Source organism: Homalodisca vitripennis, chromosome 6 (assembly GCF_021130785.1).
Source record: "Homalodisca vitripennis isolate AUS2020 chromosome 6, UT_GWSS_2.1, whole genome shotgun sequence".
In the NCBI taxonomy this organism is placed as follows: Eukaryota; Metazoa; Arthropoda; class Insecta; order Hemiptera; family Cicadellidae; genus Homalodisca; species Homalodisca vitripennis.
The window spans coordinates 99,398,696-99,424,287 of record NC_060212.1 but is presented as its reverse complement, the minus strand read 5'-3'; the positions used below and the strand labels follow the sequence as shown (position 1 = coordinate 99,424,287).

The 25,592-nt window shown below is 34.4% G+C and overlaps 1 protein-coding gene across 1 annotated transcript in view; it reads left to right on the top strand.

Annotated features, from left to right (window-relative positions):
• Positions 1–25,592, top strand: part of LOC124364637 (alsin) — a 62,966-nt gene that overhangs the window by 21,586 nt on the left and 15,788 nt on the right. Inside the window, exons 4-16 of the mRNA XM_046820261.1 lie at positions 858–1,094; positions 4,110–4,212; positions 5,388–5,582; positions 6,539–6,684; positions 11,370–11,559; positions 13,902–14,094; positions 16,011–16,191; positions 17,627–17,793; positions 18,401–18,510; positions 19,665–19,879; positions 22,566–22,821; positions 24,429–24,643; positions 25,371–25,547. Coding sequence (XP_046676217.1) covers positions 858–1,094; positions 4,110–4,212; positions 5,388–5,582; positions 6,539–6,684; positions 11,370–11,559; positions 13,902–14,094; positions 16,011–16,191; positions 17,627–17,793; positions 18,401–18,510; positions 19,665–19,879; positions 22,566–22,821; positions 24,429–24,643; positions 25,371–25,547 — 2,385 coding nt within the window. The remainder of the gene's footprint in view (positions 1–857; positions 1,095–4,109; positions 4,213–5,387; positions 5,583–6,538; positions 6,685–11,369; positions 11,560–13,901; positions 14,095–16,010; positions 16,192–17,626; positions 17,794–18,400; positions 18,511–19,664; positions 19,880–22,565; positions 22,822–24,428; positions 24,644–25,370; positions 25,548–25,592) is intronic.

Below are 25,592 nucleotides of genomic sequence, written 5' to 3'. Positions count from 1 at the left end.
GAGAGATGGAGGCAGCTGGTTGGCGAGGCCAAATACCACCTAGGGTATCCATGGCCATGAGAGTAAGAGTAAGTAAGTAAGTATTTGGTACAGCATAATCCAATGTTGTCACTTTAAAATATTTACAACACTATATCTATGTTCCAATAGAATATTTGTCAATAACTGTACCATATTCTTTCAGGAATCCCTTTGTTCAAAACACTGTACTTAGTTTACCAATGTGAAAATGCATCCAGATGCTCTTGATAAGGTAGTATTTAACTTATTGTTTGAAATATCTTCAAATAAAAGTGCTTTCAATTTATCCTCTTGAATTTTCTGTAGTAGTTTTGCCCTCACCTGAATCAAAAGAGTGTTTGTACAGGAATGAGGACATGGCAGAGTACGATATGTTGGACAGCGAGATTCCGCTGCACGTCATGTGTTGTGGTGACTTCATATCCATAAAATGTGTTTGTGCAGGAATGAGGACATGGCAGAGTACGATATGTTGGACAGCGAGATTCCGCTGCACGTCATGTGTTGTGGTGACTTCATATCCATAAAATGTGTTTGTGCAGGAATGAGGACATGGCAGAGTACGATATGTTGGACAGCGAGATTCCGCTGCACGTCATGTGTTGTGGTGACTTCATATCCATAAAATGTGTTTGTGCAGGAATGAGGACATGGCAGAGTACGATATGTTGGACAGCGAGATTCCGCTGCACGTCATGTGTTGTGGTGACTTCATATCCATAAAATGTGTTTGTGCAGGAATGAGGACATGGCAGAGTACGATATGTTGGACAGCGAGATTCCACTGCACGTCATGTGTTGTGGTGACTTCATATCCATAAAATGTGTTTGTGCAGGAATGAGGACATGGCAGAGTACGATATGTTGGACAGCGAGATTCCACTGCACGTCATGTGTTGTGGTGACTTCACCTGTATCGTGGCCGGCTCACTTGACAGTGATGTAGCCTCCAGCACGGACCTCGCTAGCGAGCAGTGCTTCTTGGAGGAGATGCTCACAGTGCAAACCTCGGTCCTCAAACCACTAGCGAGGAAGTCTAACCTAGATGACATCATTGCTAACTTGTGTTCCAAGTGAGTATTTAAAGATAGTCAGGTCCTTTCTCCTGGTGTACAGGCAACAACAGTGTTTTTGTGCTGAAGTATTAAATTTATAAAATTGTATTTACACTTGTACAATTACTGTCACATAATGTGAACAAGGATAAGCAGTATTATCTTTCCACCTGCTGGTAAATTTTTCTAACACGCCAGATATGATTTAAATGGGTTTTTTTTAACTCTTATAAGTTACTATTATGGTTATGATTTAATAATAAATGCGTTGCAAAACATAAAATAACACAAATCAAGTGGTTTATTTTAATAGTGAAGACAAAAAGCAAAAGGGTATTTTCAGTCTGGCACACTTATAGAAGAATACACTGATCCCGTCAACTTACACCCAAGCCAACCACTGTTAATTTGAGGGGGGCCCTCTCTCTAACTTTACCACAGACCAGTGACCCTCAACTCCAATGCCAACTCTCGTGTCTGAGAGTAGTGCCTTAGACAACACAGTCATCCTGGCTTGATGTCTTGGATCTGCAGATAGATCACTTATGATTTTGCTCATTCACTTATCACTTGGGTATCGCTCTAATACGTCAAAATTAAAGTTGTAGTGTGAATAGGGTTAAATACGAGAATTTATTACAGATGCGTTGCTGGTTGTTGTGGGAATCAAGGCAAAATCTGTTCACATAACACTAATATCTTGTCAATGTTTATAATTGAAATTCTAATATCCAACACTGTCTTCCAATTCTCGTGTACAACTGTCCTACACTGGTCACATCATGACACTGCTTGTGTGCCCGTATAGACCAGCAGTTTTTACTGTCAGGCACAAAACTTGCGCAATATCTTTCCAATGTAAAACGTAGCTTAACTATTGTCATCAGTCAACACTGCCTAGCATTTTAGAAATGATACATGCAAAAACTGACAAAGCAATTTTTAGTCAAAACGTATAGTTTAAGAAATGTGCTTTAGATTTTTTAATGATTAATATAATAGTTCAGAATTACATAATATTTATGTTTATTTTACAGATTACATTTTTTCTTTAATCATTATCGCATGTATTGTTTTTAATGTAACAATTTTAAATTTTTTTATTAAATTTGAAGTAATTCAGTGGTACTAAAAAGTTGGTAGTACATTTTCAAAATATGCATTACAAAAGTTATCTTGTTGGTAACAAGTTTACATGGGAATGGGAAGTTTGTTGTTTGCATGTTTAGTTATGGTTTTAACTATAAGATGTCCTAAGTATTGGAAAGTTTTCTCTGAATATGTTATGCTATTATTTCACCTTCCTTCATGATTTTACATTATATCAAGAGATATAAAAAGTGTTATGTCTTCAGACTTGTAAAACTATTTTCTCATGAAGCTTCTGTAATTTTAATTTAATCATGTAATTTTTTGTAAACTTTGAATAGTTCCATGGTGATTGGACGTATGTAACGTATTTTAAAAAGGTTATTTTACAGACATCCGATGTATCGGACATCAACAGGATAGGAAAAACCTAGACTTCATCAGCAAAAGGGTTAAAAAAGAATCTATTTAAATTTTATGTTTCTATTGTAAACACTTTTAGTCTAATATCATCTGTCAATAGATAGACAATTTTAAAAACTTAAGTTATGAGGAGACCAATATACTATTTTTGTTATTGCTTAATGTGTTCAGTAATTACCACATATACAGAAATTCATGTTATAATACATAAAAAAATACTTGGAAAGTAAAACTTTTTCAAAACATGGCGTTTTTGTGTTTAACACATACATTATGTACTGTTATGAAGGTTAAAATATAAGTTGTATTAAGTTTTAAAATACTCTTTATCATACCTATAGTTCTTCGTAAACATCACAATATAACAAAAATTAAGATTTGAGTGAATGTTATTATATTTTTTTTTCAACATGTCTGAAAATTTGGATTCAGAATCGATTATAAGATATTCCCGCTATCTGAAAATTTGAATGTCAAGAGCAAAAATGTTAAAAGAATCATCATTGTAAAAATTCACTAAATTATTACTTATGTATTAGTTTGTTGCTAAGCAACAAAATGGTATGTTTTGTTTTGTTAACGTAAAATGAACATATTTTTGCATGAAAGGTATATAAAGCACAATATTGCTAGAGAATGTTCTGCTCTGTTGGCCACTGAAAAATGTTATGTTAATTATTGTAACTGCTCTCTCTTGTTTTTTATTGTTGTTCAATTTTATAAACCTACCTAGTAATATTTTATATAATTTATTTTTATATTTCATTTCATTTCCAGTTTAATCTTTCAGTAGTAAAAACTGGAAGACAATATGTTAAAAAACAAAAGTGTAGAGAAAGTTTTTCTAAAGGTGTACATTTGGCAATAAAATAGAACGACACTTTACTCTCATGAATTGATAAAATAGCTTGGCACTAGAAGAATTGAAGAAACTGGCTGGTTCAAGAAACAGATTTTTAATAACCAGATATACAAAATCACTGAAGAGATACGATAACTTCTTAAAGGTTGAATGAAGTGATGTTAAAAAATCAAGGAACAATATAGTTATGTATGTAATAAAATTTCCTAATCTGATTTTTCTCATATATCACTAGTTCATTTAAACTTTTTTTATCTCTGGACTGTTGTAAATTCTGCAAAAACTCTATGTAAAAGGATTAACTCTTATAGTCCCAATGCCTGTATGTACAGACATTTATGAGAAAACTTCTACTGCGATCATTTTTAATGTATTATAAATTTTTTTGTATAATAAACAATAAAAATGAACCAGATTAAAAGAAAAAATATTCATAGTAATATTGTAAGATTAATCAGCTGTTTAGTTTTAAATTTAGTCCAAAACAACACAAAAATGTAGCTTTCTAAAAAGATTAATATTACTTTTATAGTTTTTAAAATATTAATCAAAACTTTTTATTTTTGTGTTCGGTTTTTTTCCAAGTAATATATTTTATAGTGAAATATTTTTTAAAGTGTTATTTCTCTTGATAATATTAATTGTATGAAATGTTGCAGATACACAGATCTGTTACAACTAACTGCCGTAAATGTGACGTCCATGTCTCAAGGCACGAGCAGTTTCAAACTGCTACAGGATCACATGGATGAGTATTTACAGGTTAGTACATTGTAAGGATATTGAATAGATATTCCTGTTGGAGTTGTGACAAAACAAGTTTCAACATTTTTCATTATATATGTTCATGTTAAATAGGTTTATAATTTTGTTCAGAAATTATAAACATTTTTTATTCAATACATAGATGTGTAGGTATTTTCTACATCGTACCAGTCTGTAGTAATGGTATCTGTACTAGGGCGTAATGGCATTAAATAATATTTTTTTAACTTGATAAATTTAAGTTTTGAAATGGAATTAATGTCCCTTTATAGTCACTTAACAGCCCAAAGTTGTTGATTAGTGAAAGTATCATTAAGTTATCAATTAATAGTCAAATTAGGAACATTAAATGGCCTTAGCTAATAACTTCCTCACAGAGCCACATTTTGTGAAAATAAATTCTGTTCCAGTCCTGTGGAACTAAATTGTTTAGTTTCTAATATCATAAAAAAAATATAAAATCACTTGTTTAAAAATGTTTTATCCTCTAATAATTCAAAATTGTAAAACAAATTTTTAAGAATATACATTATAACCAACATTATCAGATGACAGATAGAGATGAGGTTAATCATCAATAAAAAGAAGAAGACAATACAGGCGATAATATTCCTAAAATTCTCATTCTTGTGGGATGAAGATCTTGGAAGTAGCTATAGGTTACATCAAAATGCAAGGGGAGAGCACAGCCCTTGACGAAATATTTATTCAGTATAATTACAACATTGCAGCAAAAGAAAGAAGCCAAGAGCTTATAGCAAAAATCAATCAGACATTATTGAAACATAATATTGTGTGTAGTTTTGTATTTAATGTAAGGGACATAAATAACACTAATTAATTGTGTGAACAAACTGTTGTTATTAATCAATATTGAGTTTTTCTTATCTCTAATCTCCATGTTTTATCATATCTAAGGGAGTCCCGATTCTGTTTACTTCAGTTAATTAGACAGACTTCTACTGTATCTCAGTCTTCGAGTTCCTTATGCCATGAGTGTAAGGGAAATACTCCAAAGTCGAGAAAAACTGTGATTTCTACTAATTATCAGGAAACACTTACTACTGACTAGCTGTCGGGTTTCACTTCTCAATTATTGTTGAAAGAATACAGTTGGACTGACTAATCATCAAAATAGATTTAGATATTAAACATCTGTTGTGGCCATGCAGGTGTATGATGTCTATTTGGGCGCGGTCTGCGATATGATCGCCATGAGCGGGTTCTCACAACTAGCTCGTGTCGTAGACATCCCTCCCAGGCTGGTGGCCATCTTCTCCGACAGGCTACCGTCTCGCAAGACTTCCCCTGAGGCAATACTCACTTGCGCTTTCACACATCCCCTCAACAGGGTCTCTGTTTACAAGGTAAGCATTGGACATTCCAAAATTGTCTTTTCAGGATTGGATTTATATTCTTTACAGTAAGTTATGTACCACATTGTCAATTCAATCCAGTTGTTGTACAGGACATTAATAACTATCCAGAAGTGACTAGTTAGTAGGTTGTATTCAGTTTCAAAGTGATCCAATGGTACGTTGTTTGTGAATGTTGAGTTTAGCTCCAGTTCACCTTCTTCTTACATGCAGTATCTGAAATATGATGCTGTCACAGACTTGACTCCTGAAATCTGGAGTCATGTTCATCTGAAGAAATCCAAAAATAGTCGGTGACAAAGAACAGTATTTTAAACATGAAAATATCAACTCATGACAAAAATTATTGATAATCTAGATGGAGTAAAGCTGACTACTAGAATAAAACTAAATAGGACATGCTTTGATAAGTTTGTACGAGTCATACAGAGCACATGAAACACAGCCATTGTCCACTTTCTGCCAACCATGGCCAGTTAATGTGGTTTCTTATAAGAAAAACCTGCTGGTTAAAAGTCATTGACACTTTTTTCCAAGAAGCTAGTTGAAATATGGTCTGTTAAAAATCTAATGTACATAAAATGTTCTTAAACTAGCCTAATGTGCAAAAGAGTTACAAAGGTTTTGTTTACAATTCCTCCTAGATACCTCATTCATTAATTTTATCCAATTAGTACGTACAATATTAGTCTATTGCTCTACAAACTAATGTCCATATAAATACCACATCAGGTTAGAGCCAGCAAAGGAATCACTGATTGTAATGGAAGCTCATTTCAATGTAAGTGTCATTGAGTGTGTATGTGTGTGGACATTTAATCTCTTTAACAATCATCAACTGGGATAATATCTGCTATTAGACATCTGTTGGCTAATGAAGTACCAGTTTATTCACTGTAAGGAGTTTGTATAAGAGCTGTTTCTCTGAAACTTGCCAATATTGCCAGATGATGCTGTCCCGTGGACAGAGCCCTGTGCCTCCGGAAGCGCTCAAGTGGGAACAGTTCTGTGACAAACAAGACACGATGCGCAAGCAGGCCGACAGCACCAGGATGTTCTGGGAGAGTTGTGGCAGACTTGTGGATATCCTCAGGTATCTATCTAAATACATCTCTACTAGAAAATAAGTTAAATAAACTGTAGAGTTCCAAGCATTGCTTGTTTTATATAGTATTAAAATTTATAAATTTCAAGTAATGAGCTGTGAAGAAGGATATATATACAGCTTACTATCAAAAATTAATATTTTGTTAGGCTAAGCGTAACCATGATGTAATATAGTCAAAATTAAAAAGCTTACAAATCCATATAGGAAACTGGTAACTCAAAGGAACTGAATTTAAGTGATGGATGATTTATGAGTTATGGGAAACATATTGTAAGGTACATTTTATATTCAGATGACTGTAACGGATGAATAAGTATAACTTAGTTTTAGTGTCTTGAGATTGGTTCATAACAATTTGATAATAAATAGTCCAATGATAGTAAAAATTAAAGAAATCATGCAATAAATAAAATTGGCACTTAAAATACAGTAAAATTCTGTATATATGGTTGTTTTTGTAGCTAACTGAACCGCGAATACTGTCAATATTCAGCAAAATAAACAACTAGAACAAAAACAATAAAATAACTGATTCTTGTTTTTTTTTATATGCCTTTAATGGTTATTACTTTGTCAAAGTAATTCGAGAACTGGTCTTAGGATAGAATGACAGGCCGGGCTGATGGCACATTATCTAGACGTCAAACCATACAATGTAGTGGTAAGTTGTTGCGTCCATGTATGTCAAACTATATTGAGTGGTTAACACGCGAGCACACGCACCCGCGGCAAATTGCCGCATTTTTCTAATATTGAGTGCAGCTGTTTTATTGTTTGCGGGAGAAAGTTGGGCGGCTTTGTAATCCTCGGCAAACTATCCCTCTAAGTGACCTTGGGCTGGGTTAGTGTCTTGCCGATCGCCGGGATGTGCAGTCCTTATGTTATGTCAAGCGCTACCCCAATTGTGAGCAGTTTGCCTACGTGCGTGCTGTCGCGATTTTACCGTTAGCGATCTGCTCACGCGCGTGCTGTCGTGTAATTTGGTGTATTTAATATATGATTATCGATACATTTTGTTTTAAAAATTAGTTTTAGTGCGCAAGTTTTGGATATTGAACTTAAAAAATCTTTATAAGGTAAAATATGGATACATATGAAGAGGAACAGAGACGCATACGAGACTTGTTAGAGTCAGTTCCAGAACCACGAACAAGCGAATTAGACGATGTATTATCTGACTTGAGTGATGTGAACGAATCTGAAATTATTCAAAACTTTAGTCAAGACAGTGATTCTGAAGAGAGCATTGGGGATCTATTAGAAGAAGACTATGTTCAAGAACGTAGCGGAAGTCGTTTATTAGCAGCCAATCGACTACAGGACATAGCAGCCGATAGACCCAGTCTCCAGGACTTGAACACCGCTACACCTAGTCTCCAGGACATAGAAGCCACTAGATCCAGTCTCCAGGACTTAGCAGCCACTGAACCGAATCACCAGGACTTAGCAGCCACTAGATCCAGTTACCAGGATTTAGCAGCCGCTGAACCGAATCGCCAGGACTTAGCAGCCGCTAGACCCAGTTTCCAGGACATAGCATCTGCTGGACCCAGTCACCAGAACTCAGCAGTTACTGGTACAGGTAACCAGCAGTTATTACAAACGAGTGCAATAATTAGTCCATGCTATACTGGTAGAATAACTAGATTAAAATCCCAATCCTTTGGTTTGGTCCAACACTCCTCAAAAGAAATCATCACAAGCTAGAAGTCACAACTTTATAACACAACTTCCTGGCCTAGGCGCGAGGCAATCAGAGCAAAGTCAGAGCTAGAATGTTGGATGTTATTTTTCCCCGATTCTCTAATAGAAAACATAGTTTCATGTACTAACAAGAAAATTGCCCAAAATAAGGCAAATTACTCTCGAATTCGAGATGCCAAAGAAACTGACTACGTTGAAATGAGAGCATTATTAGGCTTGTTGTATCTATCTGATGTTTGTAATTCAGGTGTACAAAATACTTTAGATTTGTGGCGAAGTGATGGTTTTGGAGTAGAGATATTCAGACTGGCCATGGGAGTGAATCAAAGTTGCAAAACTTACGGTTTGATAATGTAAGTGGTGATGACAGAGAATTGAGAAAGTCCCAAGACAAAATGTATTGCTTAAGAGAACTGTTTGAAAAGTTTGTTCAAAGCTGTCGGCAGCACTACTCTCACGGAGCATTCGTCACATTGGACGAAATGCTGCCAAACTTTTGCAAGTGCCCCTTCCGTGTGTACATGCCTAAAAAACCAGGAAAATTTGGTATTAAGGTTTGGGCACTGACAGATTATAAGACTTTTTATACTTCTAGTTTAGAAGTTTTTTTTACGAATCAGCATAGAGGGCCCTTTGCTTTGAGCACATCCACTCGTGATGTAGTTAATAGAATGACTTCTCACATAGCTTACACCGGCAGAAATGTCACATGTGATAATTACTTCACTTCCATTCCCATTGCACGTGATCTTCTGCAGAAGAAGTTAACACTGGTTGGTACAATCAGAAAGAATAAACCAGAAATCCCTCTAGAGTTGATCACTGAAAACAAATGGAACGAGAGACCAGTAAAGAGCTCCATGTTCGCATTCACACAAACTGAGGTATTGGTATCTTACAAACCTTCAAATAAAAAGTTAGTCCTAGCTTTGTCTACTTTCCATGACACAGATGATATTGACGAAGAGTCCGGCGATAGGTGCAAGCCCTCCATCATTACATTTTACAATAAGACCAATGTGGTGTTGATGTAAATGATGCCATGCAAAAACAATATTCCGTGTCAAGAATCTCTAACCGTTGGCCACTAACACTGTTTTTTTTCCTTCTTAATGTTGGAGGTATTAATGCTTATGTGATACACAAAGCAAATAATCTAAGAGTAGCTGACGATACAGTCCTTCCAAGAAGATTGTTTCTCTCGAATCTAGGGCGACAACTTTTAACAGACCTTGTACAAAGAAGAGTAAATGACAAACTATCATTACCTCGTCAAATCAAAGACAGATTACCTGACATATTCAAGATTCGACCTGCCCATATTCCTGTCGATGTGCAGCAGGCTCATCAAGGAGGCTATGCAAAATGTGGTATATGTCCGAGAAGGAAAAATCGAAAAACAACAGTTTTTTGCAATAACTGTCAGACACCGATCTGCAAAGAACACACTGTAGCTGCATGCACAAGATGTTCAGGTGAACCAGAAGAAACCAATAATGAAAGTATGGATTTTGAATAGAAACCCAATTCATCAAGTTTTCAAATTTCATACTAAAATTATTCTTCCTTTTTTTACACAAAAATAAATGCGCAAGTGATTTTCTTTGTATTTAACAACAGAGTAGGGCTACACAGGTAATTAAAATATAATTTTGTTTTCATTTTTATCAAAAGGTAAATAGTTTATATAATATTAGAAATATTCTTGTATATCAGTGTAGTCCTAGTTATGAAAATAGTATAAAGTAAGTTAAATTTTGTTTAAATTATACTTTTAGAAATATTCTTGTATATCAGTGTAGTCCTAGTTATGAAAATAGTATAAAGTAAGTTAAATTTTGTTTAAATTATACTTTTAGAAATACTCTTGTATATCAGTGTAGTCCTAGTTATGAAAATAGTATAAAGTAAGTTTAATTTTTTTTAAATTATAACTATAATTTAAAGTACTCTATTTCTAACAATAACTAGTACATCATTAGGATAAATATAAAATTATCATATCATAATGATATATTTGTATCTTTTTAGACACTAAAACATATAAATTGTACTGATTTTTAAACAATTGTGGCATTATTATTACTTTTAAACCTGATTCAAACAATTGCGGCAATATGCTAACGGCGCGTGCTCTCGCGCCACGACGGAGATTCACAGAGACCGCGGCAATTTGCTAACATGGCGTGCCATGGCGTAGTTAAACGAAACTATGATTTTACTGTATATTTGTAAAATATTTATTTAAATAAATTGGAAAACTATCATCAAAGAATATTAATACCTAGAATAAGTTAAGATAATGGACTACACCCAACAATTAGTACTACAGTATAGGGATTAATGTCAAGATCGTGAGAAACAATATAGTAAGATGTGAGCAAATTGCCGTAGTGCGTGTCCTCGCAAACAAAAATGGGTGCGTGTGCTCGCGTGTTAAATACATCAGACAATTCCTAATTCCATTCTTACACCACCAAATAGTCCGAGACCTCTGTAGCCTCTTTCACAAGGTTTCATGCCGTCTAGTGACCTATAACAAACACCAGGTGGCATGTAAATGTGTCAGCTTCAAATTTATTCAAATTTTATGAATGGAAATTTCTACTATCAAGAACTATAGTAAATTTAAAGTAAGCTGAAGCTAAAGACTCATTGTGTGTCACCCTAAAGGAGGATCCTTTGTCATCATACACTACCAGTTTCATGTCAATTGATCACAGATTTCAACATACCTCAGAAGTCACAGAACCTAACCTCCAAATTGTTGGATTATGGGGCAAATTATGTCTATTATTTTATTTACATAACTGCAGAGCACACTAATTTAAACTGGCTGAATAAGCAGGTATAATTTAAATCATTATTTTCCTGTGCTGCATTCAAGTTACTGACAGCAGAGATAAACATGAGTTGCAAATCAATGAAGAATGATCGAATTCGTGTTGCGTTGTCATGTTACACAGGACGCCTCAGCGGAGATTGATGAGAGAGTCGAGGTCACATCCGCTGACGGTCCAGAATGTCTCCAGGTTCTCCAGTCAGTGGTTGATACTGCTGTCCGATGCTCTTGTGTACATCTGTGGAGCGACACAGACAGTCTATAACCTGGACACTCTGTGGGTGGAGACGATGCCTGACAATGATACAATCCAGGTACACAGTGCAGTTAACTGTTCATTATTTACAATCTTTAATTAATCTTTTCACTTTGCTATGGAAGTACGCACCACCTTATTGAATACAGCAGAATATAAGAGAAATAAATGAAATGGAACATAGATACATAATGTTTGTCTGGAAGGATAACAGGTGCTGCTATCACACCACTAAGGACTAAGCAGTTGTCATCTGCAGGTATTTACAGTGGGTGGGAGATCCTTACGATTATTTTAATCACATGGTTTTGGCTTTATAGGTTGCCTCAGGGAGCTCTTCCTGTCTTCTTACGTTTCTTCTTCTTAATTTTTCCATATTTCAGTGTGGTAAATATGTTGGTCAAAGAATTTCCATTATGTTTTGCCAGAAAGATTTCACCATTCTATATTAACCCTTTCCGCTCAGATGGGCAGCAGTGCTGACCAAATATGACTTCTCGTAGGCTCGTATTACTTTAGTGTGTACTGTCCACTCAGATCGGATGGGCAGCGGTGCTGTCCACTATGGCGCCTGCGTGCACACAGCAGCCATGTCATTGTTGTGTCCCCACCAGCTCGGATTTATTTTCAGCGCGTCATTGATACTGTCCCTTTTAAAAAGTTAAATGGATTTAAAGGTCCAAAGGTAAATAATAATGTAGTCGAAAAGTATTACAATGGAAATGTTATATTTCTATAAACTAACATGAGTTACAATGAGTATTAATAATGTGACAGTATATAATTATAACATGATAAAAAATAAAATTGAACTGCTTATTATTGTTCCGAATACAAATTTAAGTGCAGGCTAGTTGTCATCTTGTTGTTGAAATATCTGAGATGAATGGTATTTTTCAAAACAAACACCAATGTGAAGACCGGGCTCATTTTCACAAGTTTTGCAATAAAACTTCACTCTTTTCCTGGTGCCGCCTTGTGCTCTGCTGCTACACATGACGCAATCCTTCACTTTTCTACCTTCAAGAGGATATAGTAGATGAAGTTTTCCATTTAGTCGGGAAATGTCTTGCAATTGGGATGGTCTTCCTTTTTTATTTGTGTTCCTTACGTCGCCAACCTATATTCATTCATTGTTATCACTTTAAAATCACAAAATATAGGTATTAATACTGATATATTTACACTTTTATTTACAGTTATATTTACACTGATATCTACAATACTTCGTTTACACTAATATTTAATAAAATTGCACAATATTAAGAATGATAAACAATCCGTTCTAATAATGCGTGTAGGTTAACTCACTAGTGACAATGTGGTTAAAAGCGCGCTAAAACAAAAGCCTAGAATGCAATATTGACCAGATGATCAATTTCCAAGCTTTGTAATGAAACAGCTGATTGATCTTAATGTGTTGTATTATAAAAAAAATACGTCAGAATAAAAAAAAAAGTTTAAAACTTGTGGTCAACGCTGCTGTCCATCCGAGCGCTAGTAGGATTATTCAACGGACAGCACAGCTGACCATCCGATCTCTGAGGACGGCAACTCTAAAAATAAATGCGCGCACTAGAGGAAATGGCGGTGGCCAACACTGCTGCCCATCCGATCTCTGTGGACATTCTAACATTACCGCTCCGAGTGGAAAGGGTTAAGAGCTATTGGTAACATTCCGAAGCCTTTGGTAATGATGATTTAGGCAGTTTTTTTCCAGTGATATGTGATTCACATCCAGACAGAATTGTAATATGCAGAAATCCTGAATTTATCGAATATGTTTGTCCAATATTTAAAAAAAAACCATCATTTGACTTTATAGAAACTTGAACAAAATACAGGAACTTCCAAAACAGATGTTTGCTAAATATGACTTTAAATGAATCAAAATTTAAGGCGACAGAAAACAACAAACTGTAAAGATGTTGTTGTTATTGGATCCTCAACATGACAATGCACAGTTGCCTTTTTAATGTCATATTCTCAGCCTTTCCACAGTCCTAATATAATTCTCTGTGACTTTTGGCTCTCTAAAATTATGATTTTAAGATATGGGTCAGTCTGCTACAAATAATTTCCGTAAGTTATAATGTAACATTAGTCAATTTTCTTGATAAGTAAGCAAAGTAACAAGGAAAACCAATAATCAATATTTCATAGGAAAAATATTGATATTGGTGATTCATAAATGGTCATAGACAGTCAATTCTTAGAAATAAAAATAGCATTTATAACTTAGTAAAAATAAAAGTAAAGTTTTACTCCAAATCTAAAAATCCACTCTGACCCAATCTTCACTATTTCTTATATTAAAAGACACCACTGTTAACCATAATCCATTAAATGTTTCTAGATGTTCATGTTATGTTATCTGAGCAGTATTTGTATAATTTACAGAATATTTTAGTAGTAACAACTCCTGAGGACACGTTAACTATGGTCGCTCCGAGTCAGAGTGATAAGACTGACTGGCTTCGTGCGATCCAGAACACTATCAAAACCAAACTCAACAAGCTGCAGGCGCCGTCAGCTCGCACTGCCACTTACACCTTCTCCAAACACACCACGTACAAAGACGCCACCTACACAGGTACAGCCAGTGTTCCACTGTTCACAATATCTACTTCCTACTCCTTCTCAATCCCTTCTAGTCTTCTTTTATTCAGTTTCATAATTCAGTCAAACTATGGCAAAAATAAGCCTATAGTTCTGCCTAAGATGTGTGGTTTTGAAATTGAAACTTTTCTGTAAATTAGCATATTCTCTACTCTTCTTGTCTCTTTGTTCCAATTTTTAGTAAATTGAAGTAATAAGATCCAAGTGTAAAGTGTTAGTGAGATATAAAACCTTCTATATAGTAACGTGGTGTTACAAAAATGTATACAGATGTTTATATTATATTTCTAAAGCTATTCTGAGTTAAATAGTAGTATTAACGTTATTGAAATTGTCAAAAAAAATTACATTCTGTAATTATTAGTTTAAATGTTTATAATTTTATAAAGTTAACTATTTTTTGTTTTGGTACTACCAATGGATTGTAAAAAAAATACATAAACATTATTTTAAATTTTAATATACAAAAATGTACTTAGTTATCTAAACAGCCATATTTGTTACAGTTCTCTAAATTTTGACATTTATAATTTAGGTATATTTCCTTTAGCAGACAGTACTTAAAAAATATGAAAATACTAGCATTTACCCACGGCCTTGCACACAATTACATTTTGAAAACCAGGAACACAATGAGTTTGTTCTTTTTTAATGACATTCAAAACAATCCTGAGATAAGTGATAGTCACAGGAAGATTTCATATTTCTTGATCTATTTAAGATTTAAGTTTAAAGTTAGGGCCTGTATAATGTGTATACATTATTATACTTATTATTCTTAACTTTGACAGATGATTAAAAACACACTTTTTGCTGATTAAGCCAAAAGGGGATTTTAAAGACTAGTAGTTCGGAGTGATTTTCGAAATAGGAATATGCCTCGTATTAACCAAGGACCCTAAGAAAGTCCAAGTAAAAATTCAGTACAATTAGCCCAGTAGTTTTTGCGTAAATGAGTAAAAAAACACACACAAATACACAGAGAGACCATAACATTTTTACATAATAGAGATAAGAAATTTAAAAATAGATAAGAAAAGTTTTAAATAAATTAATAAATAATGTTTATTAGACATTTGTAATGAGAAGTCTTATTAATGTTTATATATATATATATATATATATATATATATATATATATATATATTCTGTTTTATATGCTTATGAACAATACAAATAAAGTAACAAAATTATTTGAATAGGCCCATAACTTTTATAAAAATATAAGCTAAACACACAGATCATTTATGAAAACAATTAAACATACAATTAGAGGGTCTTAAATCGACTGTCACGGGACTGAAAGAACAGAACTACCGACCGAGCGGAGTGGTGGGGGAAGTATGCTAGTGGTGTCCCTTCAAACACACAGTCGGCAACACTATATTTGTCTTCAAAAGGAAGATAAAGACTTCTTATCACTCATAACCGTGAAGGACGAAAGTAAAATACATTGGATTTTAATGTTTCCACACAGTTACCGTTATTAAAGTATACTATTGTGTAGAACTAACTTCAAATATATTTTACTGGAAACCGTGTCAGTAACATGGAGTTATGTATGGAGTTGCAGGGATTTACTACAATGATGTTCTAAAGGTACTGATTGCGAGTGGGTTGTCAAAATATAAATTAAAGAAATTACTATGATTAGTATTTGTGAACCTTAAGCTTAACCAAGAAATTACAAACATTAACATGTTTGTAACTTCTCTAACGAGACAATCAAGAAAACTTTCCAGAAACCTATCTTTCTTTATAGCTTTCCAGTGAGTGACAATAATTAAATATTGTTCAACTTCTTTCTTCTACATTAAAACTTGTTCCATGTTCATTTAGGATGGATGATTGTCCTAAAGTTTGTCATCTATTAAGCGTACCATGTGTCAGGTCGGTGGCTGTCAGGCAAGATGGAGGGGCAGGGACGCTTGGAGTGGGCGGACGGCCGAGTGTACACGGGACAGTTCCACGCTAACCTTCCCCACGGGGTCGGCCGCTTGGAGTCTCCTGGTGTGTCTGTCTATGATGGTCAGTGGAAGGATGGGTTGCAGAACGGTCTTGGATCCACTCGGTAACTAAAAATGTCCAATGACCCTTTCTTTTTTTAATTTTTGTTAATGATTTTAGTTATAGTGTTTCATCTTTTTCTGTTCTATATGCAGATGATACAACTATTACTAACTCTGGTTTGGATATTTTAGATGTGAAAATTCAACTTAAACATTCATTAAAACAAGCAAAACAATTGTTTCTTGCTAATGATCTGTTAATAAATGATACTAAGACTGAACAAATAATATTTACTTTAAAGAACCATTTATCGGATGTAGACTATGACTTGTTCAAACCTGTAAAATTGCTTGGTATTCATTTAGACAGCAAACTCTGTTGGGACGAACATGTTAATCATCTCTGTAAAAAAACTGTCCAGAGTTACTTGTCTTTTAAGAAAGTTGAAGGATTGCGTGAATCTGGATGTTCTTGTCATGATATACTTTGGCCTTTTTCATGCACATCTGAGCTATGGTATACGTCTTTGGGGTGGTTCTAGTTCAGCAAAAAGAGCCTTTATTTGGCAGAAGAAGGCTCTTAGAATAATAAACGGACTAGCCATGTCGGCTTCATGTAGAAACACTTTTCAACAACTTAATATTATGGCTCTTGCATGTATCTACATTAGCTGTAACCTGATTTATGTTAAGAAAAACATTAGTAATTTTAATCAAGCAAATTCAATACATGATTACAATACTAGACAAAAGAAAGATCTTGTTAAACCTAATGTTAGGCTTAATAAGTGTTTAGATAGTTTTAAGTATCAACAAATCTTGTTATACAATAAACTGCCGATGTCCATCAGGTCACTTCCTTGTAATAAATTTAGTTGTACTATTGCTAAGTGGCTTAAGAAGAAAGCATTTTATACTGCAGAAGAGTATATGAACTGTGATATGTTGGACTTGACACCTTAATTTTGTTTATAACTTCTTGACGATGCCTATTGTGACTTGTTTACTTAATGGAAAATAAAGTTCTTGATTCTTGAATGTGTTTGTTGTACGTTTTCCTCTTAAACATCTTCGCCCACTTATAAATTAATTGATAATAAATTATTAAATACCACATCAAGGTGGAGCGATTGTATGTAATATTTAGTACTAGTTTTGCATTTAATTTTCCGTTTCAAAATTCTTGAACTACAAGATTTTTAACAAATCTCAACAAGTTAGACAATAATTAAAATATAAACTGTAAATTGTAATGCATTCCAAACACAGTAACAAATTGAATCATTCCCTTTCTTATTGTTTTTAAAACTGGTGATATTTTACTATTCAATGAGGCACTTATTATGGACTAAAATATGAGTCTCTAAAATTAGAAACGGTTAAAAATTTTAATGCACCAGATGATCACGAAAGTACTCAAAGTGTAGATCAAGTAATTGGATGTTATATGTTGAAGACTTCAAGGAATGTGCTTAGAATAAAAAATATTGTGTACAGGTATGAGAATGGAGACTTGTACGAGGGTTACTACAAGGACGGCCTGGCCTCCGGTCATGGAGTACGCAAGAGTGGCAGTTTCAAGTCCAACACGGCCACAGTGTACGTGGGAGAGTGGGTCAGTGGCCTCAGGCAAGGTTACGGGGTCATGGATGACATCTTCACAGGTCTGAACATCTTCTCTTTCTCAATACCTTTCAGGAAATAAAAGGTTAACACTTTCAGCGCTGGGCCTATACCATTTATATATAGATTGCTGCCCATTTATATTGTTTTTTTTTTTTAATTATTATAACTCAAAAACTAGTTAAGATGTAAAAAAAGATACTTACGTTGCTGAAATCCTCATGTATTCTTCTTTATCGTAAAATACTTACTTAAAGATAATCGTTAAATACTTAAGTAAATTATTCTTACTTTTAAAAAGTTATTATTGTAAGTATGCTTATACAAATATTTAATAGTAAGAACTAAATATTGTTGTACGGATCAGATCAGCTTTTATAATATAAAACTAATTTTGGAATACATACAATCAAAATGTGTATAGCTAGTCTTAGTGAATATCTATAAAACATCGTTGTTGTGTTTGTTATAAATCCAAGGTGTTCCAACATCTCTCAATTATGAAATATTGTGTTAAGTAAGATCACATACTAATAATTTTTTCATTGCTATATCCTTTTAGAATTGATATCTAATAATATGTTTATTTTTTTAGTCGACTTACATATATGTAATAACTGATTTTGATGAGGAATTCTGTTTTTACAGGGGAAAAATATCTTGGAAACTGGAACAATAACTTGAAAAATGGTACTGGGTTGATAGTGACATTGGAAGGCATATATTACGAGGGGGCATTTGTACAAGATGTACTAACGGTAAGCTTTACGTTTTTATTCCAATCCAATATACCCATGATACGCATGTTTGTTCTTTGTATGATGTTTAGTAATGCAGTACTCATGGCGTAGCACTGGGAATTGAATTGCTAGAGAAAGTGAGGTTTGTTACAGATATCAACTTGGCATCTCTCAATACCAAGAAAACATTTCGTTAGTAAAATAATTTTTGAAACTATTTTTTCATGTTTTGGCAGTGTGTTATATTTGAGACTTTTAAGTAGTTTTTTAAGATTTTATAATGATGTAATTATTTTGTGTCTTTGAATGTTAACCCATTGAGCAGGCAATTAACTTAGTCTCTCTAGGATTGAATGTTTAAATTGATTTTGGCAAAAATGCATGTGTTTACTAAAATATTAATAGAATGAGTTTGGTTACAGATAAATTAGTACATTTTTCAAGACATTGTTGCTCTACAATAGTGTTTGTTGCTTTCTCCAAATAATTTTTTATTTAATTTTTTTTAGTATATATCACAAATTCTTCTAGTAAGAAAAACAAAAAATCAAATGCAACTGTCAATATTCTATTACTTTTTTTGTTTATCTGTTTCAATAACTTTTTTATTCAAAACAGCACAACGTTTCTTACATGGAATACCAGTTTTTATTGGATTACTTAATTATAAAGCATAAAAACAAAACAATCAAAACACTAAACATTGAGAACACAATACACAAAATGTAAGCAGAACATTAATGTGACAAAAATTGAGCATATGGCAAAATGTAAACAATAACAAAACAAGCTTATAGTTGTGGCTCCAGTGTGAAAATACAATGAATCGAAACAGAATGATTGCTCATAAGAATACAGGAGGGCACACAACTCTGATCTAGGAGAAAAACAAACAAATATGTGATAGTTAGCGTCTAGAAAGAGCACGACAATTGCCGCTCGGGCAAGATTATTCAATCCCGCTCGGCTATAACGAGTGACGCTCGGGCAAGTTCCTCTTAATGGTTTGTGCTATTTTATGCAATCCTTAAAATTGCTTAAGATTTTATATTATTTAATTGATTCTTAATATCTTTCATGCTAACTAATGTCTGTGCGTATCACAAAAACATAATAATTAAAAGTGTATACCATACAGTAAACTAAAGACCGTTTGAATTGATCTTGTGCAGGGCCACGGAGTGATGGTGTTTGAAGACGGAACACATTACGAAGGAGAGCTGAGGGCAGCTGGACTGTTCAGTGGGAAGGGAACCTTGACGTTCAGCACTGGGGACAGATTTGAGGGCAGTCTGCACGGGACTTGGAATGAGGGCATCAAGATTACTGGGACCCTTCACAAAAACATGCCGACTACTTCACCCCAGCAACACAAGAGCAAGCCTAGGTAACTGGCTGCAAGTTTTTCTGTTAACCGTTTTTTATTTTAACATTTTTTATGCTCAGACTTCAGAGTCCAAATGTATAGAAATAACCCTTTGGGGTAGATACATGTGCTGGTTATGTCATCTTCATTTGACATTATATTGTTGACTTAGTTTGCCATATTTCCACCAGATGTTGTTGTAACGATCCTTACAAGTTTTTAGATGCCACAACTAACTAAATGTGATTTTATTTTGATGAGTGTAACTAACCTGAGAGCTGAGCTGTACACTGTATTGTCTGAAAGTTTCTTTATATAATAATGAATCGCAAAAACTTGCCTGATTCTGAAGTTGTTAAAGTTTTTTAGAGTGATTGTGAATATAATTAAAGTAATAGTGATGGATGCGTGAACAATGCCAAATTTTGCTACACCTTTGTTGTGCAAAACTGTTTCAAGGCATTTTATACTTTAATAAATTGCTAAAGAAAGAAGATTGAACCAATTAACCGACATAAACAAAAAGAGTTGTATATACTCCATTGGGTTAAATAAAAAAGTTCGATATCTTTGTATTTCAATATAATTTTCTGGAAACTAATCACATATTATTTAAAGTTACTTGGAACCAAATAGGCCTTACATGATTTTTAGTATGGGAAATAAATGTGAATTTACACCATTCCCCCATAAAATTTAAAATTATTTCATTTAAGATAATCTAGAAGGAAGATATGCGTCACACTTACAACAAACTGGATAAATACTATAGGTTGTAGCAAGTACATGTAGCAGATGAGAACATTTTTCTGATCATCAGCCACACTAGTTTCAGTGAAGCACCAAAGGGAGAGTTTCAAAAGGGTTAAAAATACAAAATGATAATTCTTTCCCCTCATATTATACTTTGGCTGGCTTAATACATTTAAACCAACCACCAGAAACATAAATAACAGCTATATCTCTGTTGGTGAACTAGATACAGAGACTTGAGTCACAACTGTAAGGCTCTGTTTATGGTTGGCTGATGCTGATTTAACATTTTTTACAAGTCTCTGGCAGTTGGTTTAAGTGTATCAAGCTACAAACAAAATTATGTGAGAAAAATCATTATCATTTCATATTTTTAACCCTTTTTAACCTCTACCAAAACTAGTGTGGGCTGACGATCAGTTTCTTTATTAGGGAAAATTTCTATATCTATAAGAAAAACCAGGTCATGTACTTATTCAATGTAAATTGGCTTGCGACTCCTGCACCATTACTTTATGCCTTCTCAACTGAACTAATTCAGTATTAACAGTTCATAATTTAAGGAGCCCAATTCAAACGTAGTGCCTTTTTGTTACTTTTACATATGCAGAGTTTGATAGTAAACAGTACAAGTAGAAATAGTTTCTCTAGGAATGTACTGGTATGTAAAGTAATGTGTGTTGAAACTGTGTGACAGTTCCTTCGGTAAGCTGTGTGTACCACCACACCAGAAGTTTGATAGTAAACAGTACACAGGAATGTACACAGCAGAAGTTTGATAGTTACAAGTAGAAATAGAGTACTGGTATGTACTACAGTAAGCTGTGTGTAACCACACCAGAAGTGATAGTTGTAGTAGTTTCTCTAGGAATGTACTGGTATGTAAAGTCTGTGTGACAGTTCCTTCGGTAAGCTGTAAGTTTGATAGTCAGTACAAGTAGAAATAGTTTCTCTAGGAATGTACTGGTAGGAAACTGTGTGACAGTTTCCTTCGGTAAGCTGTGTGTACCACCACACCAGAAGTTTGATAGTAAACAGTACAAGTAGAAAATTAGTTTCTCTAGGAATGTACTGGTAATGTGTGTTTGAAACCGTGTGACAGTTCCTTCGGTAAGCTGTGTGTACCACCACACCAGAAGTTTGATAGTAAACAGTACAAGTAGAAATAGTTTCTCTAGGAATGTACTGGTATGTAAAGTAATGTGTGTTGAAACCGTGTGACAGTTCCTTCGGTAAGCTGTGTGTACCACCACACCAGAAGTTTGATAGTAAAACAGTACAAGTAGAAATTAGTTTCTCTAGGAATGTACTGGTATGTAAAGTAATGTGTGAAACTGTGTGACAGTTCCTTCGGTAAGCTGTGTGTACCACCACACCAGAAGTTTGATAGTAAACAGTACAAGTAGAAATAGTTTTCTCTAGGAATGTACTGGTATGTAAAGTAATGTTGAAACCGTGTGACAGTTCCTTCGGTAAGCTGTGTGTACCACCACACCAGAAGTTTGATAGTAAACAGTACAAGTAGAAATAGTTTTTCTAGGAATGTACTGGTATGTAAAGTAATGTGTGTTGAAACTGTGTGACAGTTCCTTCGGTAAGCTGTGTGTACCACCACACCAGAAGTTTGATAGTAAACAGTACAAGTAGAAATAGTTTCTCTAGGAATGTACTGGTATGTTAAAGTAATGTGTGTTGAAACTGTGTGACAGTTCCTTCGGTAAGCTGTGTGTACCACCACACCAGAAGTTTGATAGTAAACAGTACAAGTAGAAATAGTTTCTCTAGGAATGTACTGGTATGTAAAGTAATGTGTGTTGAAACTGTGTGACAGTTCCTTCGGTAAGCTGTGTGTACCACCACACCAGAAGTTTGATAGTAAACAGTACAAGTAGAAATAGTTTTCTCTAGGAATGTACTGGTATGTAAAGTAATGTGTGTTGAAACTGTGTGACAGTTCCTTCGGTAAGCTGTGTGTACCACCACACCAGAAGTGGAAGCCTATATTCCGACAGTGTTGGGCGGCGCTGGGAGCAGGTGCGGACGGCAAGATGGCCGACACCCAGCGAGCATGGGACAGTGTGGCGGTCGCACTCGCCGCCCACCCCACCTCCCTCCACCGCCTGCACGAGTCACTGCAGACCATCCCTCAGTTCGGCAGGGACTCCCTCGACTCCCAGAGCTACCAGTCCGTTTGTAATTATTTGAATCAGGTAAATTATTTCTTCTTTGCGCAGTAACTAGTTTTGTCACCTGCTTCAAACTGTAGTGCTAAGGATTCTCGCCGACCTATCAGTTTTTCCATGATTGGAAGTCCACATTAAGCCTGTTTTGGTTGTGATAATCACTGCACTTTTAACCCTCTAAGTGCTCACTATATTCGCATTCACAGTGAGTGACACAAATGTTTAATGACTTTTGCAAGCATACGTTGAAAATAAATAATCAGTACATCACAAATAACAGAAAGCAAAATAATAACGATTGAAACAAAAAAATTTCAGCAAAAATACAGAATAGTGAAATAATAATTAAAATTACGTACCACTGGTTTTCAGATAAAGAATGTTTTTTTGTTTTATTTAAAGTTTGTTATTGACAATGGAAGGTTTGAAAGAATAACAGTATTTTGGACATTTGCCATCGTTATAGGTTATAAAAGGTATAGCACCATCCCTTTGTTTTTTGTTGTTGAAAAAGTTTTATTTACTTTTTTTACATTTTTGTTACAGCATAGCACTTCAATAAACTCACTCAAATCAAAATAAAAAATGTATAAAATGTAAATGTGTAGACAAATTTAGACTTATTACAAATTCTAATAAAATACAACTTGCACATTAACGTTTGTACGACTTCACCTGTGACCACCTTCACTTATCCTGTATTCCATTTAAGATTATTGCACAGTGCTTGAATTACTGCTATAGGAATAAGCTGTATAAAACATGTTGTATATATAGTGTAAATGACCAGGAGTTATTTTTAAAGCCAAATGTATCTGAAAATTGCTCATCAATAAAATGCATTTTCATTTTTTATATCTAAGCACGGTGGAGCTACTGAGTTTTCTACATATAACTTAGCTATGGAGGGGAGCTATGATGTTTTAGACACAATAGCTGAGCACGGTGGAGCAACTAAGTTTTCTACACATAACGTAGCTATGGAGAGAAACTACGACAGCTACGTTATGTGTAGAATAAGCTCCTATGTTTAAGTATCGAAATCATAAGATTTGTGGTGTGTAAAAGATGGGAAATACAATCTTAGAAAAGATCTATAAAACCTTACCACGTTTTTTAAATATAGTATTTTGTTTTAAGTGTTCCCAAACATTAAACTGCTTTCTTTGTAACTTATGCAGTCTAGCACAGAAAGTACAAGAAACATTTTCTTTGTTAAACTACAGCAAGGCAAAATTCTGTCTGTTCATTGTACTAGATCTATTAACTCAAATCATAGATCAACTTTAATATTATGGGTCAAAGGGAAGAAAACATAAATTGAGGTTTTACTGTGAAATACAAATATTTTCATGTTGCTGAAATTGTAAGTACCTTGTGAGCTAGACGAAAAGGAGCAAAATATATCATATTGTAACTGTGTATTATTGATAGTATAATTCATTTTGATATGTTAATAGTGTTAAGATTAGTAAAATATAATTATCAGTACTCATTACAGAATGATTCCATGATGTAGATTTTGCTACTAAACTTAATTCTCAATGAGAGTGAAGTTCTGAGTAAACTTGTGATTGTGAAAACCAAGAGCAAAAGTAATTATTTGTGAAATAAAATGTACAACTTTTTTCCAGGCGTTTGAGAGCAACTACCACCCGCTGGGGATAGCCCTGCGGGAGCTGACCGGAGCCTACAACGCGACGTATGGAGGGCGCGTGCACCTGCTACTGTTGACACACGCAGTAGAGGAACTGCACTCCGTGGCGGAGCGTCTGTACCAGGTGGTGCGAGTGTTATTCCCGGCTCTGCCCCCACCCGGCCGAGACATACAGCTGCCGGACAATGAGACGTGAGTGAGCTTTAGTTCTCAGTTTGGCAAGAATATTATAATGCTTCAGTGATTTATGTTTAAACGGTTGGAAGATTGGGTTGAATATTAAAATAGTGATTATTCATGTGATGAAAGCAAAAACATATTAAACACTGCAAAACAGCTATTTATATAGTAAGTCAATTCCTGATCATTCACTAGACAATACCAACTAAAATACATGCTAATAATGGCAATGAGTATAGAAGTTAAATAGTCTATTGAATACTTAAATTATTTTTATATGCTATGTTCTTAGAACAATTACATGATAATGCAATTTGATTTTGTTGTACTTTTCTAAATTATTGACTTGAAATATTATAAAAGTGATGTATTAGTTGTAAACAAAAGAAAATTTGTGTGATAAGAAATATATTATAACTATTAATTTACATAGGAGGAAATGTATACAAAAATACAGTTTTTGTTCAAATATGAAATTTTATAAAAGACTTTAGTTTATATTCATATTTTTTATTGCTGAAGGACGGATGTTGTGTAGTACCGCGATTGCTGTGTAGTTTATCTGCTTTATACACAATCTGTCAATTTTCACTTGATGTTTCTCCATCTCACATATTCCCTTCACTTTTAAATGGAATTTATTTATACACAAAATGGAGATCGGGGTGACTGAAATTAATTCTGATTATTTCAAGCTTCCGGTATTCTATATTGTTAAAGACAAGTAATTACTGTGTAGCGTGGTGGTAAGCCTGGCCGGTATCCTCCACCCCATCCTGTTGCCCAAGTTCCACTCTGCACTATTCGAGCTGTACGCTCTCTACAACAAGACCCAGGACGACTGCTACTGGAAGAGACTGGTCAAGTGGAACAAGCAGCCCAACTCCACTCTCATGGCCTTTCTCGGAATCGACAGGTGCAGTAGATTTTACTTCAATGCTAATTAAGAAAAAAGCTCTTA